A 13,339-nucleotide genomic window follows, 5' to 3' on the forward strand; every position below is an offset into this window, starting at 1 on the left:
TGCTCTATTCGCTTATTCTGAAGAGTTGAAATATCTGATCTTCGGTGATGGCCAATCAGCATAGAGATCCTCTGGTGATGTTTGACTGAACAGACCAGCGGAGGTTCATTCATCTGGAAAATGGATAAAAAATAGAAACTGTCTGTGTGCCGCTTCCCCAAACTGTAAGACACCACCTGTTCTTTTTTTTTTTCAAATAGGAATAAAAAGGAGCTCTCGTGGAGGAAAGTTAACGAGGAGGTCGGATGATCTGGTAAATTGTGAAAACTGTGTCCGTCACTTTATTCAAGCCATCTGTTGAACCAACACGTTTGGACTGACCCAATGCAAATAATTTGTCATTTGCAAAGATTGAAGTTCTTAGACTGAGACATATTAGATGAATGACCTTGTTTTTAGAGTTCTTTATTTTAATCTTTGTATGTATGGTTGAATCTTAAATTGATTATGAACATGTCTTTTTTGTCTCAGTTAGTCTGTGAATCTTAAATTGAGTGAATGACTGTTAAATTAAGCTACATTGGTTGTCTCACCTAAAGTCTAATCAAAATAAAACTTGTCTCAAGATTGAGTAACAACTTCAAGTTGATTTAGGAATAACACATGAGGCATCTCTTCAAGGCACAGTTCAGCTTGTATCTTATTGACTGCTCAGAGTTCTGCTGTATGGTGATATACTTGTTTTGGTTTGGCTCTAAAGACTCTTTTAAATGTCTTGAAGTATGCATCAACCCTGAGCCACTATTAAAGTGTTCTTGATGTTATATGTTGTTAATCCTGACATGTATTAAGTGTGTCCAGTAATCCAGCTTGCTGTTGTGGTTTCTGTAGAAACATTTCAGAGGTAAATTCTAAGAATAAGACCTGGTTTAAAGATTTTAGTTTTAGTTTAAAGATGGATTAGGGTTTATTTTAAGATGAGCCAGTTTATATCAAGAAACAGAGTAATCACAGTTTTCTAATAGTGAGTCGTTTTTTATTTAAAGTGGTGTTTTTCTTCCCCAGGCCTTAATTTGCTCAAATGAAGTATACAAAATAAATACATGAGATTGTCTTTGCTTATATTTAGTATATTTCACTTCTAACTGTGCTGTAAGAAGTTTGTTTTCAAGTAGTTTGAGCTAAAAAAATCAGCTAATTCTACTTATTTTCATCTCATTTTAAGAGTTCTTATCAAGTAAAATTCACTCGCTGCATGGACAGATCATTTCACTAGTTTTAAGAAATCTTCACCTTGAATTCAGTTTTTTTACTCTATATTTAAGCCACCCTTTTTTGCAGTGTGGAATCACCGTCCTCTCTTCTCCTGTCTTTCGGTTTTCTGGTGTTCAAATACGAACAAATAAAGTGAGCAAATGATGGTGTGAACACATCATCTCATCATCATCCCCTAATGATCTCGAGGGATGTAACAGATATAATACATAGAATGACTTACAGTAGACCTGATGTAGAATATGATGTAGATTAAGGTTTGATGAATGTTGGACACAAAGTGGAGGGCAAGACAAAAGAAGTGTGACCACACAAAAACACAACAACAAAGGGTTAAAGGGATTATTTACTCTGTTCCACATCATCAGCACCATAAAATACATGTAGTGGCAGTTTATGTACCAAACATACGGTCTGTGCAACTAAAACAAAGTACAGTACAGGAATATTGAAGCATATGTGCGCTACATTGGCAAAAAATAGGAAATAAAAAAGTCATTGATAAGGCAAGATATTAAATAATCCTACAACATACAAAAACAAATAACTGTTAACAAACAGACGACTACTGACAATCAGCTGATTCCACCAGAGTGAAACAGGTCAAGAGATAGCACCATTCAACTTGGAAAGACTGAGGCCTTTTATTAACACACACACACACACACACACACACACACACACACACACACACGCACACGCGCACGCATACAAACACACACATTCACTGCACCATTGATAATTTCAGCTGTCATCAGCATATAGAACAAGTTTTATCATCACACATCTTAACCAAATAATCAGGAGCCTGTTAAACCTGTAGATACTGATAGTTACTGACTTTTTCTGTGCAAACAAACAAATATGCTCGCCAGATTAGACCCTTGAATAAAAAGCATAATATATTTCTATTTTTCAAAGGTAGTTTTGTGTCTTTTCCATGCCTTTGTTGAGAGGATAGGACAGTGGGTAGAGGAGTAAACTAGGAGGAAAGACTGAAGAATGACATGTAGCAGAAGGCCACTGGTTGGATTTGAACGTAATTGAAACCAAGCTGCACTGACAACTCAGAAAGTGTAATGTTTAGTGATACTTTGTGCATCAAATGCTGACCATCACTCCAGGTCTTCCTGTCACTGCGACAGCTACTGCATGGACTCAAACACGCAGTATCATTGCAACTGTGAAATGCTCACCGCTGTTTGTATCTTCTCTTCATGACATGATTGTTAAATACTTGATTCTCATTGGTCAATGCTCTACAGAAATGGTCTGTTATAGTTGTTCTGCTTCGTTTCGTGGTCCTGCTCACCTTGTAGAGTTTCCAGTCTGCTAGAACAATCTCCTAACCATATATTTTGCACTGCACAGATTCAAGAATACAGAACTTTAAGTGACATTCAGAATGATTTTCAGATACCTTACTTTCACTGGAATACCTTTTCTTCCTGGATTGAAGTTTGTCAATACCATGGTGAGACCAGAAGACTATAAAGCAGTTTCACTTTCTGACCTTTACACTAATCTGTTCTTTTAGATTACTGAGGACACTTAATGAGAAATTAGAAATGAATAAAAAACAAAGTGGGTAAAATACCGTACTCAAAGGGGAATGGGTCAGCTGATCCATCAGCCGAACTGAAGAACACGTCATGAAGGCAACAAACTAACCCATTATTTCAACTTTTACCTGGCTGTGTTTGATACTTCATTCTGATTGGTCTACACCCCAAAAATGGTGATGGTTTCTCTAAAGGGACAACCTGTAGACCACCTGATCACACACGCCAAATCAACATGGAGAATATTTTTTAATATGACTTGTAATATACTTGGAGAGCACAAAACTTTAGATTGGTGGTTAATGTCTGACTAGTCAGCAGCAGAAGGTACTCAACCGTGAAACCTGAGCAACTAGACCGGACACTGCTCTGGTGGAAATCTGGCTTTACAGCTCTTCTGTTTAGTACAGATGCATGATGAGAAGAACTTCATCAGGCTGTTCAATCTGTTCGCTCCATGACTTTGTGAAATAGTCTTTGGGGTAAAGATGTTAAGCAGCAGCTGCTGGTGACAGGTATGTCTGTGACAGTGCAGGGGAACAGACTTAGTATGGAGCAGTAAACAATGAGGCTCTTACTCTTGTGTCATGTTGAGACCAAAAATGAAGATTTTTGCCTCGCAAGTTTGACGGCAGGATCACTTTTGGTTATCCGAGTCTCAGTTTCACTGGAGCATGTCACACTAATGTTGGCTGAAATATTTCTTACTACAGCACTATGAAGACAAATGAAACAGGTATTACTGCTATGTATTGACACTGAGCAGGCTGAAAGGATGCTGGAATAAGTCTCACCACAGACAGGTCACAGTTTCAGACAATCATCTGAAAAGCTTTAGCACACAGGACTAATATTTGCACATTGCGTCTTTGTATTGTCACAGCTTGTAAACCTGGTGCCTGAAAAGTCTGCTTCACTTTTGTTCTAAACACCTTAGCACCTTTATTTTCTGGTTCAACAAGTGATTGTTTGCTGGATCTGTCATCTGCATAGCTGTTCGTCTTATGAGGTCCATAAACAGTCCAAAATAATCCCAATCAAAGGACGTGAGACAGGGACTCTTCAGGTCGCTAATGAGCACCTTTGTAAATGAGACAAATGTCACGTTGATAGTGCTACAATAATCAGAGCCAAGTCAGAGGCGTATGGGCACTCTTGTTAGCTGCTCTGTCAGTAAACCAGGCCAAAGGTCAGTCTTCTCTGCTCACAGTAAAGCCAACCCTCGTACAGGGCCAATACAATTATCTGCACACCATTTGGCACTGAGGTTGATCCAAGAGTTGACTTCAGTTAATTTCAAGTCAAAAATGAGTGATATTGTTTAAACCCATCAACCTGATTGTATGTGAAAGAAACAAAACAACTAAGTACCCTTTGAGTCTATTCTTTCAACACTAGTTTGGTTGATTTGCTGTTTACTAGCAATGCTTTATAACGGCTCCTGATCAGGACTTAAACATTATTGAAGAATATTATAATACTTCTGTATCATTATTATACCTATGTGTAAACAATTTTACTTATTATTCAGAAATGCAAAATTAACTATAATACAGTACAACATAGTAAAAGATACAAAGGAGAGCCAGGAAAGTCTTCTTAAAAATCAAGCACATATTTTCAATCATTCTGTGCAATAACGCCGCCTGAATCGGCTTTCTAAATACTCCCCCTTTTTTTTTTTTGGTGTACAGCAAAGGAAATATAGGACATTTTCAAGTCTTCATCAAAATCAGAAGCGTATGAGCCCATTTAAAATGTACACTTTAATGAACTTGCTATTTCCTTATTTAAATAGAAAAAAATCCATCATTAATAAATGGTTTTCTTATAACATTTAAAATATTAAAAACATTTACAAAAGGAACGCTATTTGGAGTGAAAGTAGGTGCAATGTGGTCATTAGCTCTTGTGCAGTGTTTTCATGGCATAAAAGTCCCTACAGGTCTCACAGCAGCGCTGGTACCACCTCATGTCCTGACACAGGTTCTTCTCTCTGACCACACGACAGTACACCGTCCACTGGTCCCCCGTGCACTTGTAGGTCAGAGCAGCTGGTGGGGGATGGGGAGGAAGAGGCAGCAAGTTAGCTTTTAGCAGTTTGATGTGCCGCAAAGAAATTCAAAGAGTAAACAACATAATACAGAGCCTTTCTAAGTGCCTATCAATTTGTGTCTACCCAGGGGCATTAGCTCACTCAGACAGACTGAGTGGCACCATGGCTGCCTTCAGCGGGGGGAAATGAGGAGTTAAACAGGAAAAAATCTGCTTCCAAAGACATGGATCTGTGGACATCAACATGTTGACATAAATCAGGTTTCCTGTCCTAGCTTTGCTGCACTGGCTCCTGGTTGCTTTTAGAATACATTTTAAAATGTTATTGTTTGTTTTTAAAGCTCTTAATGGCCTAGCCCCCCAGTACCTGACTGAGCTTCTCCATTATCATGTACCTGCCAGAACATTGAGATCATCTGGCCAGTTGTTATTGGTCACCCACAAAACGAGATTTAAAACCAATGGTGAGCGAGCCTTTGTGGCGGCTGCCCCTCAGCTCTGGAACAACCTGCCCTGGCAGATCCGCTCTGCAGGATCAATTGAGGTTTTCAAATCCTCTCTAAAGACACACCTCCTCTCCCTGGCTTTTAATCAAGGTTGAGTGGAAATCAGCATAATTTTAATTAAATGTTAATTCATTTCATTCTATCTTATTTATTAGGTATTTGCCCTGTGTTTGTGTATCTTAGTATTGTATCTTTGTATCTTTGACATTGTTTGGGTTATTTTTGTCATTTGTGCTGTTTTGATCTGTACAGCACTTTGGTCAACTTCGGTTGTTTTAAACATCCTCTATAAGTAAAGTTTAAGTTGAGTTGAGTTGAGGTTTCCTGATTTTTACATGGACCTCATTTTAAAGCCAGGTAGGTTTGCAGAGCAAAGCCTGCATGTATACAAAAGCCTGGGTTGGATCAGTGGTGGAGGTGAACCAGTTAACCTGGCATGTAGTCAGGGTGAGGGGATGGACTCTCCCAACCATCTAAATGGTTGGTGTTCAGTGCTGTGTCATATTCTGGGGGCGCACAGTATATTGAGGAAACTTTTTTCCTGTAGTTGTCAGTATCGAGTAAGTGTTGGAGTAAAGAACTATGTTACACTTAAAGTTGTTAAAGCTAACAGTAGGGAGTTATTTTCCTAATTGTTCTGTTACCTTAGACTTTCTGCTTCAAGCTGCTTCAGAAAAAGTGTCACACAAAGGCTGGGGAACTCTGACAGCAGGATGTAAAAGTACAAGAGCAGCTTGGTGAAAGTGGAGACTCCACTGATGAGAAGAATAAATTCTCCTGGTTCAACCAGCTGGACTAAACTCTCTGAACTAAACCAGCTGGTCAACCAGGTGATATGGAGTCCTGTGATGTTACCAAACCTAGCACCAGCTCTTCTGCTGAAGTTAAAGTTAGGGTCTGTCATGTTGTTATGAGGTCAATTAACCCTTCTTTAACAGTAGTTTATTCTCTCATTCAATGTACATGTGGTGAATTCAGCTTTATTCTGTTGATTGAATTGTATGGTCAAAGTTCTTTTGATGCCACTGGAGGAGAAATGTGTTTCATGTAGAGTTAATAACACGATGTGAGGTGTCTTACCGAGCCTGGGAGAGGTGATGGTGTTCACGTTGATCTTCTCATTGCAGGCAACTTGGTGACAGGGTCTGTATGTTGGTGGTCTCAGTGTCACTGGGCAGTCGTTACCGTGTCGACCGGTCACTTTGTGCATACACTGGACCACTCGTGACTGCAAGCCCTTTCCACAGGAGGAAGAGCACTACAAAAAGACAGTTAGGGGTGTTAGTGCTTGCTGCTCTTACTGTGACTCCACAGAAGACAATACAGACACTTCTTTTTTTTATTTTTATGACATGATGCTGGGGGGTTGGCGTGTGTCTGGTGCAGTCTGTGAGAAAAGCTAAAGGACAAGAGGCTTTCCTTTTTTGCCACTGCAGAGTCATAGAGCTGATACTTTACATTGACTTTACATGTAATTCATTCCTTTTTTTGTTCATGTTTGGTGTAAACACATTAGAGCTTCCCATCTTCAGCATGACAACACAGAAAAGTGGCCGCCCGGTGAATGAGTACAATCTAGTCTTGTATCAGAGATCTGAGCAAGTACATCACATACAGTCATGGCCAAAAGTTTTGAGAATGACACAACTATTAATTTTCACAAAGTCTGCTGTTTCAGTTTTTATAATGGCAATTTGCATATACTCCAGAATGTTATGAGGAGTGATCAGCTCAACTGCAATTAATTGCAAAGTCCCTCTTTGCCTTGAAAATGAACTTTATCACCAAAAACACATTTCCACTGCATTTCAGCCCTGCCACAAAAGGACCAGCTAACATCATTTCAATGACACACAGGTGTCACACACATTAACACAGGTGTGGGTGTTGATGAGGACAAGGCTGGCGATCAATCTGTCATGATTGAGTGACTGGACACTTTAAAAGGAAGATGGTGCATGACACCATTGTTCCTCATCTGTTAGCCATGGTTACCTGCAAGGAAACACGTGCAGCCATCATTGCATTGCACAAAAAGGGCCTAACAGGGAAGTTTATAGCAGCGAGTAAGATTGCACCTCAGTCAACCGTCTATCCAATTATCAAGAACTTCAAGGAGAGAGGTTCAATTGTTGCCAAACAGGCTCCAGGGCGCCCAAGAAAGTCCAGCAAGCGCCAGGACGTCCCCTGAAGGTGTTACAGCTGCGGGATCGGGCCACCACCAGTGCAGAGCTCAGGAATGGCAGCAGGCAGGTGTGAGTGCATCTGCACGCACAGTGAGGGGAAGACTTTTGGAGGAAGGCCTGGTGTCAAGGAGGGCAGCAAAGAAGCCACTTCTCTCCAGTAAAAACATCAGGGACAGACTGATATTCTGCAGAAGGTACAGGGACTGGACTGCTGAGGACTGGGGTAAAGTCATTTTCTCTGATGAATCCCCTTTCCGATTGTTTGGGGCATCTGGAGGAAGGCTTGTTCGGAGAAGACGAGGTGAGCGTTACCATCAGTCCTGTCTCTTGCCAACAGTGAAGCATCCTGAGACCATTCATGTGTGGGGTTGCTTTTCGGTCAAGGGAGTGGGCTCTCTCACAATCTTGCCTAAAAACACAGCCATGAATAAAGAATGGTACCAGAACGTCCTCCGAGAGCAACTTCTCCCAACCATCCAAGGGCAGTTTGGTGATGAAGAATGCCTTTTCCAGCATGATGGAGCACCTTGCCATAAAGCAAAAGTCATAACAAAATGGCTCGGGGAACAAAACATTAAGATTTTGGGCCCTTGGCCAGGAAACTCCCCAGATCTTAATCCCATTGAGAACTTGTGGTCAATCCTCAAGAGGCGGGTGGACAATCAAAAACCCACAAATTCTGACAAACTCCAAGCATTGATTATGCAAGAATGGACTGCCATCAGTCAGGATTTGGTCCAGAAGTTGATTGACAGCATGCCAGGGAGAATTGCAGAGGTCTTGAAAAAGAAGGGTCAACACTGCAAATATTGACTTATTGCATGGATTCTGTGTAATTCTCAATAAAAGCTTTTGATACTTATGAAATGCTTCTAATTGTATTTCATTATACCATAGAAACATCTTACAAAAACACCTAAAAACCCTGAAGCAACAGACTTTGTGAAAATGTAATATTTGTGTCATTCTCAAAACTTTTGGCCATGACTGTACAAACAGAACTTTATATTATTGCCCAGTTGATCAATAAGCCTGTTTAGCTGGATGTAAAGTGGGAACACTTCAGCAGACTAATGGCAATAAATCATCTCAGCTTCTACGATCACTGCTCCTCCTGGTGGATGAATAAAGCACTGCAATCAAAACAAAAGACCCAATGGGACACTCCAACCAGCTGCACCTGTAAATGACCCATGTTAGTTTGAAGATAGAGGTACCTTTGACCAATCTCCTGTCTTCCATTCGTAACATCTAGAGAGGTCCTCACAGGGCTCCTCTTCAGTGGGCTGAGACTGTGGATCACACAGACTCTGAGGGTTTGTACACAACACCGTCCGTCTGCGAACACCTTCCCCACAGCCTGAGGAGCACTGGAGGAAGTGATGGATTAATATGAAGATGGGTAACATATAGCACCAGATGATTAACACAAAATGAGTTATTCTATCACAGTACACAGAAAAGGCTAGACTACTGCTTCTTGATCCAGTTTGTCACACGACATCGTCTCAGTGTGCGTTTAATACCTTGGACCACTCTGAGGCCTCCCACACTGTGAGGCAGAGACGGCCCTCACAGCCCTGCACAACAGGAGGCTTCCCTCCTTGGCAGTACAGGTCCCGGGTGTGGATGAGGGAGCCGTTCTGTAGGTGGTAAACACAGACCACCTCCCTCTGCTGCAGACCTTTACCACATGTGACGGAGCAGGACCCCCACTCTCCGGTTACCCACCTGTGAGAAAGACAGGCTGTTCAGAGGGGGGATCACAGACTAAGAGATACTATAGCTGGACAGTTTTGAAGAGGAAGTTGAGACCACTTTGTTCAAGCGCCCTCTAGTGGAAGCATTGTTTAACAACCATCGTAAAGCACACGTGGCAGTATGTGGGCAGTGACAGTTATATTGTTTAAAACCAATGTAGCTTTATTTATACAAACAGGAAGCAGAAATGAGCCTGTACTAACTCCAACACTGGATGAGCGCCAGGAGGCCCACCGTTATACTTTTGTTTTGTTTACAGTGAAGGTAAGACTTTACAGGGACATGACAGTCCCCCATTGAAACAGCAATATGTAGGTGTCTGTGTGTGTGTGTGTGTGTGTGTGTGTGTCTCACCTGTACTGGCAGGGGTGAGAGTTGCAGGGTCGTACTTGGGGGTGTGGTCGGTTTTCAGGTTGGCAGTAGCTGTTGTTAACCACCTCCATGGTTTTATTGGCTATCCTCATACAGGAAACAACTGTCCTCCTCTCACCTGAAAGACACACACACACACACACACACACACACACACACACACACACACACACACAGTATTGTTTAACCTGGTGAGGATCCCTGGGCCCTGTAGAGTGAAATATCAAGAAGTATACATTTCTTTGTAATTTTTTTTATTTTACTCCGATGGTTTTTTGGAAGTGATTTTGAGCCCAAGTAGTGACTTCCACTACAGAGTCATGTCTGTTTTTATGAAGTGCTGCCTGAACATCACGTCCATCCAGTCTTGGTTTTGGTCCTTGTCCCTTTACTACAGAGATGTCTTCAGATTCTCTGAATCTTTTACTTATAGTATGTACTGTAGATGATGAAAGGAACATCATTCTGAAACTGTTCCACTATTTGGTGTCTCACAGAGTGGTGAACCTCTTCCCTTCTTTCCTCCTGAGAGACTCAGCTTAACTGGAGTATTCTTTATTTTGTGACTAACCTGTTGATAATTAACCTTATTAGCATTACACAACTTTTCCAGTGTTTTGTTGTACCTGTCCAAACTGCTTTGAAATGTGTTGCTGGCATTGCAAATCAACACTTTTTTTAAATCAACATTTTACACAGCGTCCTGACTTGTTTGAAATCTTTTTTAATTTGGGTGAAAATGATGTATAATGACATGATGAATAAGACTTTATACAAATAAATAGAAATGTTAGGCAAAGACTCACAAAGTGTAGATTATGTTCAGCGTGTACTGAAAGCTGATCCCAAATGAACTCCTTCTGGAATTTTTTAACGCTATTTTGCGCTGAACTCGAGAGACAAGGGGCAAGCTTTGTGTGTGTGTGTTTCTTGTACAGACTGTCTTCACTAATAAACCTGCATCATCGGCTCCCTCGTTGAGTCAGTTGTGTTTACAGAAGCTGATCAGCTGCTTACCATGATGTCTGCTCTAGATGTCAAATCATACACTTAGATGGGATGTGAAGCAGATAGTTAAACTCTAATCCGCCATTAAAAAGAGATGAAATGAGCAGTGGTGGGCTCACCCCATGCTGCTCCACAGACTGCTAATCCAGAAACACCTGACCTCATCTCCTGGATCAAAGCAGTGGAGTGCAACTTCAAAGTGCTCTTCTCACATACATGTGCTTTGAAATATTTTGAATGCTGGATACCAATATTACAAAGCAATAAGGGGATAAGAGGAGCTGCTCAGGAGATCAGCAGCAGGGTGCCTGACAATTAGGCTGCCCTCTGCTCTGCATGGTGTGTGTGAGTGTGTGTGTGTGTGTGTGTGTGTGAGAGAGAGAGAGAGAGAGAGAGAGAGAGAGAGCTACACAGAGGGAACCCTGCTCTGGCTGTTTATAATTGGCTTGGATTAGCCCATAGCTAAATGTCTCTTTGTCCGAACTCCCTGATATTTACCCCCTTCCAGACGCGGCTCCAGTCTGCTCAGTTCACAGCCGCCTCGCCTTTAAGTGGAATTCCTGTTTCTACAAACCTGGGTGTTTTTTTTAAAGACATACTTTGGGTGTTCATGTCTAAAAGGTACAAAGAGTTCAGAGACTCCTGTGGTACAATGCTTCAGTTGGCAGCTACAGGACCCTCTGTTTAGGCTGCACTGTAATCCTTTGAGACAAATGTTCCCAGACAAAGTCGGTCCACATAATGTGCTGTTTTTCACCCTCTGTTCAAAGGTATTAACATTTTTGTAGTTTGGAATTTCTCCAGTTGATTATGATACGTTTTTAAAAGGAGCTGAATTATCTGCAGACTTATCTCTAAACTAAACAGAACCAGTCATTAAGACAAATCTTTTATGACCACACCAGATGACATGAGCTCTTCAAAATGAATCTTGAAGAAAAAGTCTGTAGATGGAGTGATATGTGTTATTCAGGTTGCTTGTACAGATGGGAAATGAGGTAGAATCTTGCTTCTTTACCAAAAGCAGTACTAATAAACTGTTCCACTTCTTTTTTTTTAACACTTCAGAGCATCTGGGTGTCATCATAAGACCCTTCTTAGCCAAATTAGAAGACCTCAACAGTGATAAACTTACTGTAACTCCCTCTTATCAGGCTGCCCAAATAAGTCTCTAAAGATTCTTCAGCTAGTTCAAAACGCCGCAGCTCAAGTATTGACTAAAACTAGGAAGAGGGAGCACATTTCTCCAGTGCTAGCTTCTCTACACTGGCTCCCAATAAAATGTAGAATAGAATTTAAAATCCTTCTTTTAACCTACAAAGCCCTTAAAAATCAGGCACCCTCGTATCTTAAAGAGCTCATAGTGCCCTATTACCCCTCTAGAACTCTACGCTCCCAACATGCAGGCTTGCTAGTTGTACCTAAAATCTCTAAAAGTAGTATGGGAGGTAGAACCTTCAGTTATCAGGCCCCTCTCCTTTGGAATCATCTACCAGTCAGGGTCCGGGAGGCAGACACCCTCTCCACTTTTAAGAGTAGACTTAAAACTTTCCTTTTTGATAAAGCTTATAGTTAAGCTGGATCAGGCTTGGACCAGCTTTTGTCATGCTGCTATAGGCCTAGACTCCCGGGGGAACTGGCACACTAACACACTGGGATCCTTGCTCACCCCCTTCCCCCCAACTCCTTCATCACTTACTTTAACTCTGCCTGTCCCATTAAAGTTACTAACCATAGACCTTTCTGGAGTCCCTGAGCTCCCTTGTCTCGTAGATTCCTCTGAGCTGCCGTAGACGTCCTCCTGCTGTGGACGATCTGGACTCCAGCTGATACGGACGTGCTGGACTCCAGCGGCAACAGCTTCTACGACTCGTCTCATCACTATCACCTCTCTCTCTTACTCCCCTCTATCTGTCTTTCCAGACCCAACTCAGTCGAGGCATGATGGCTGTCTAACATGAGTCTGGTTCTGCTCGAGGTTTCTGCCTGTTAAAGGTAGTTTTTCCTCTCCACTGTAACTAGCTAAATACTGCGATGTGCAATGCTCATGATGGATTAAGGTGGGGTCAGACTGAGTCTTACCCTGTCTTGGTGTTGGGTCTCTGTTCATCATTTGACATAGTGTGGTCTAGACCTGCTCTGTTAGTAAAAGAGTCTTGAGATAACGTTTGTTGTGATTTGGCGCTATACAAATAAAGATTGATTGATTGATTGATTGATAAAGCTTATAATTATTTGCTAACTAAAGCCAATCCATACCAGAGCTGTCCCTGAAACAACCTTTATTCAAATAAAAGACAAATATACAGAAACACAAAACCAACCACACACTAGCTAAATACATGCACAGAAATACACTGCCACTTTCTTCTTCCCACCAAATGCCAATGCTGGCAGGCCTGAGTGAGCTGAGCCCCACTGATATTTTTCCTATCAATCAATAGTTAATTAGTTTGGTTAATTAATTCAACTTAATTCTGTGCAATAATTATTAGGACTCCCTAAACTATAGTCCTAATTGAAAGTAAGGGCACTTTCTCAAACTCACAGTAGTCTTTTTTAAACAGCAAAGATTAAACATCTTTTTCACACTCTTATTTTACCCTGCACTCCCATTCTGTCCGTGTTGTTTGAACACACAATAAATACAATAGTTAATAATGAATGGACTATG

At 41.3% G+C, this 13,339-nt stretch overlaps 1 protein-coding gene across 2 annotated transcripts in view; it reads right to left on the minus strand.

Moving 5' to 3' along the window:
- Positions 1 to 1,543: 1,543 nt before the first annotated feature.
- Positions 1,544 to 13,339, minus strand: part of adamts17 (ADAM metallopeptidase with thrombospondin type 1 motif, 17) — a 142,577-nt gene continuing 130,781 nt past the window's right edge. Inside the window, exons 20-24 of one of the 2 annotated variants that reach the window (XM_034680807.1) lie at positions 9,640 to 9,775; positions 9,051 to 9,255; positions 8,742 to 8,894; positions 6,419 to 6,596; positions 1,544 to 4,831 (exon numbers count right to left, since the gene is read on the minus strand). In XM_034680807.1, coding sequence (XP_034536698.1) covers positions 4,680 to 4,831; positions 6,419 to 6,596; positions 8,742 to 8,894; positions 9,051 to 9,255; positions 9,640 to 9,775 — 824 coding nt within the window. In that variant the 3' untranslated portion in view covers positions 1,544 to 4,679. The remainder of the gene's footprint in view (positions 4,832 to 6,418; positions 6,597 to 8,741; positions 8,895 to 9,050; positions 9,256 to 9,639; positions 9,776 to 13,339) is intronic. The other variant, XM_034680808.1, reaches the window with a different exon arrangement.

Source organism: Notolabrus celidotus, chromosome 3 (genome assembly GCF_009762535.1).
Source record: "Notolabrus celidotus isolate fNotCel1 chromosome 3, fNotCel1.pri, whole genome shotgun sequence".
Taxonomy (NCBI): Eukaryota; Metazoa; Chordata; class Actinopteri; order Labriformes; family Labridae; genus Notolabrus; species Notolabrus celidotus.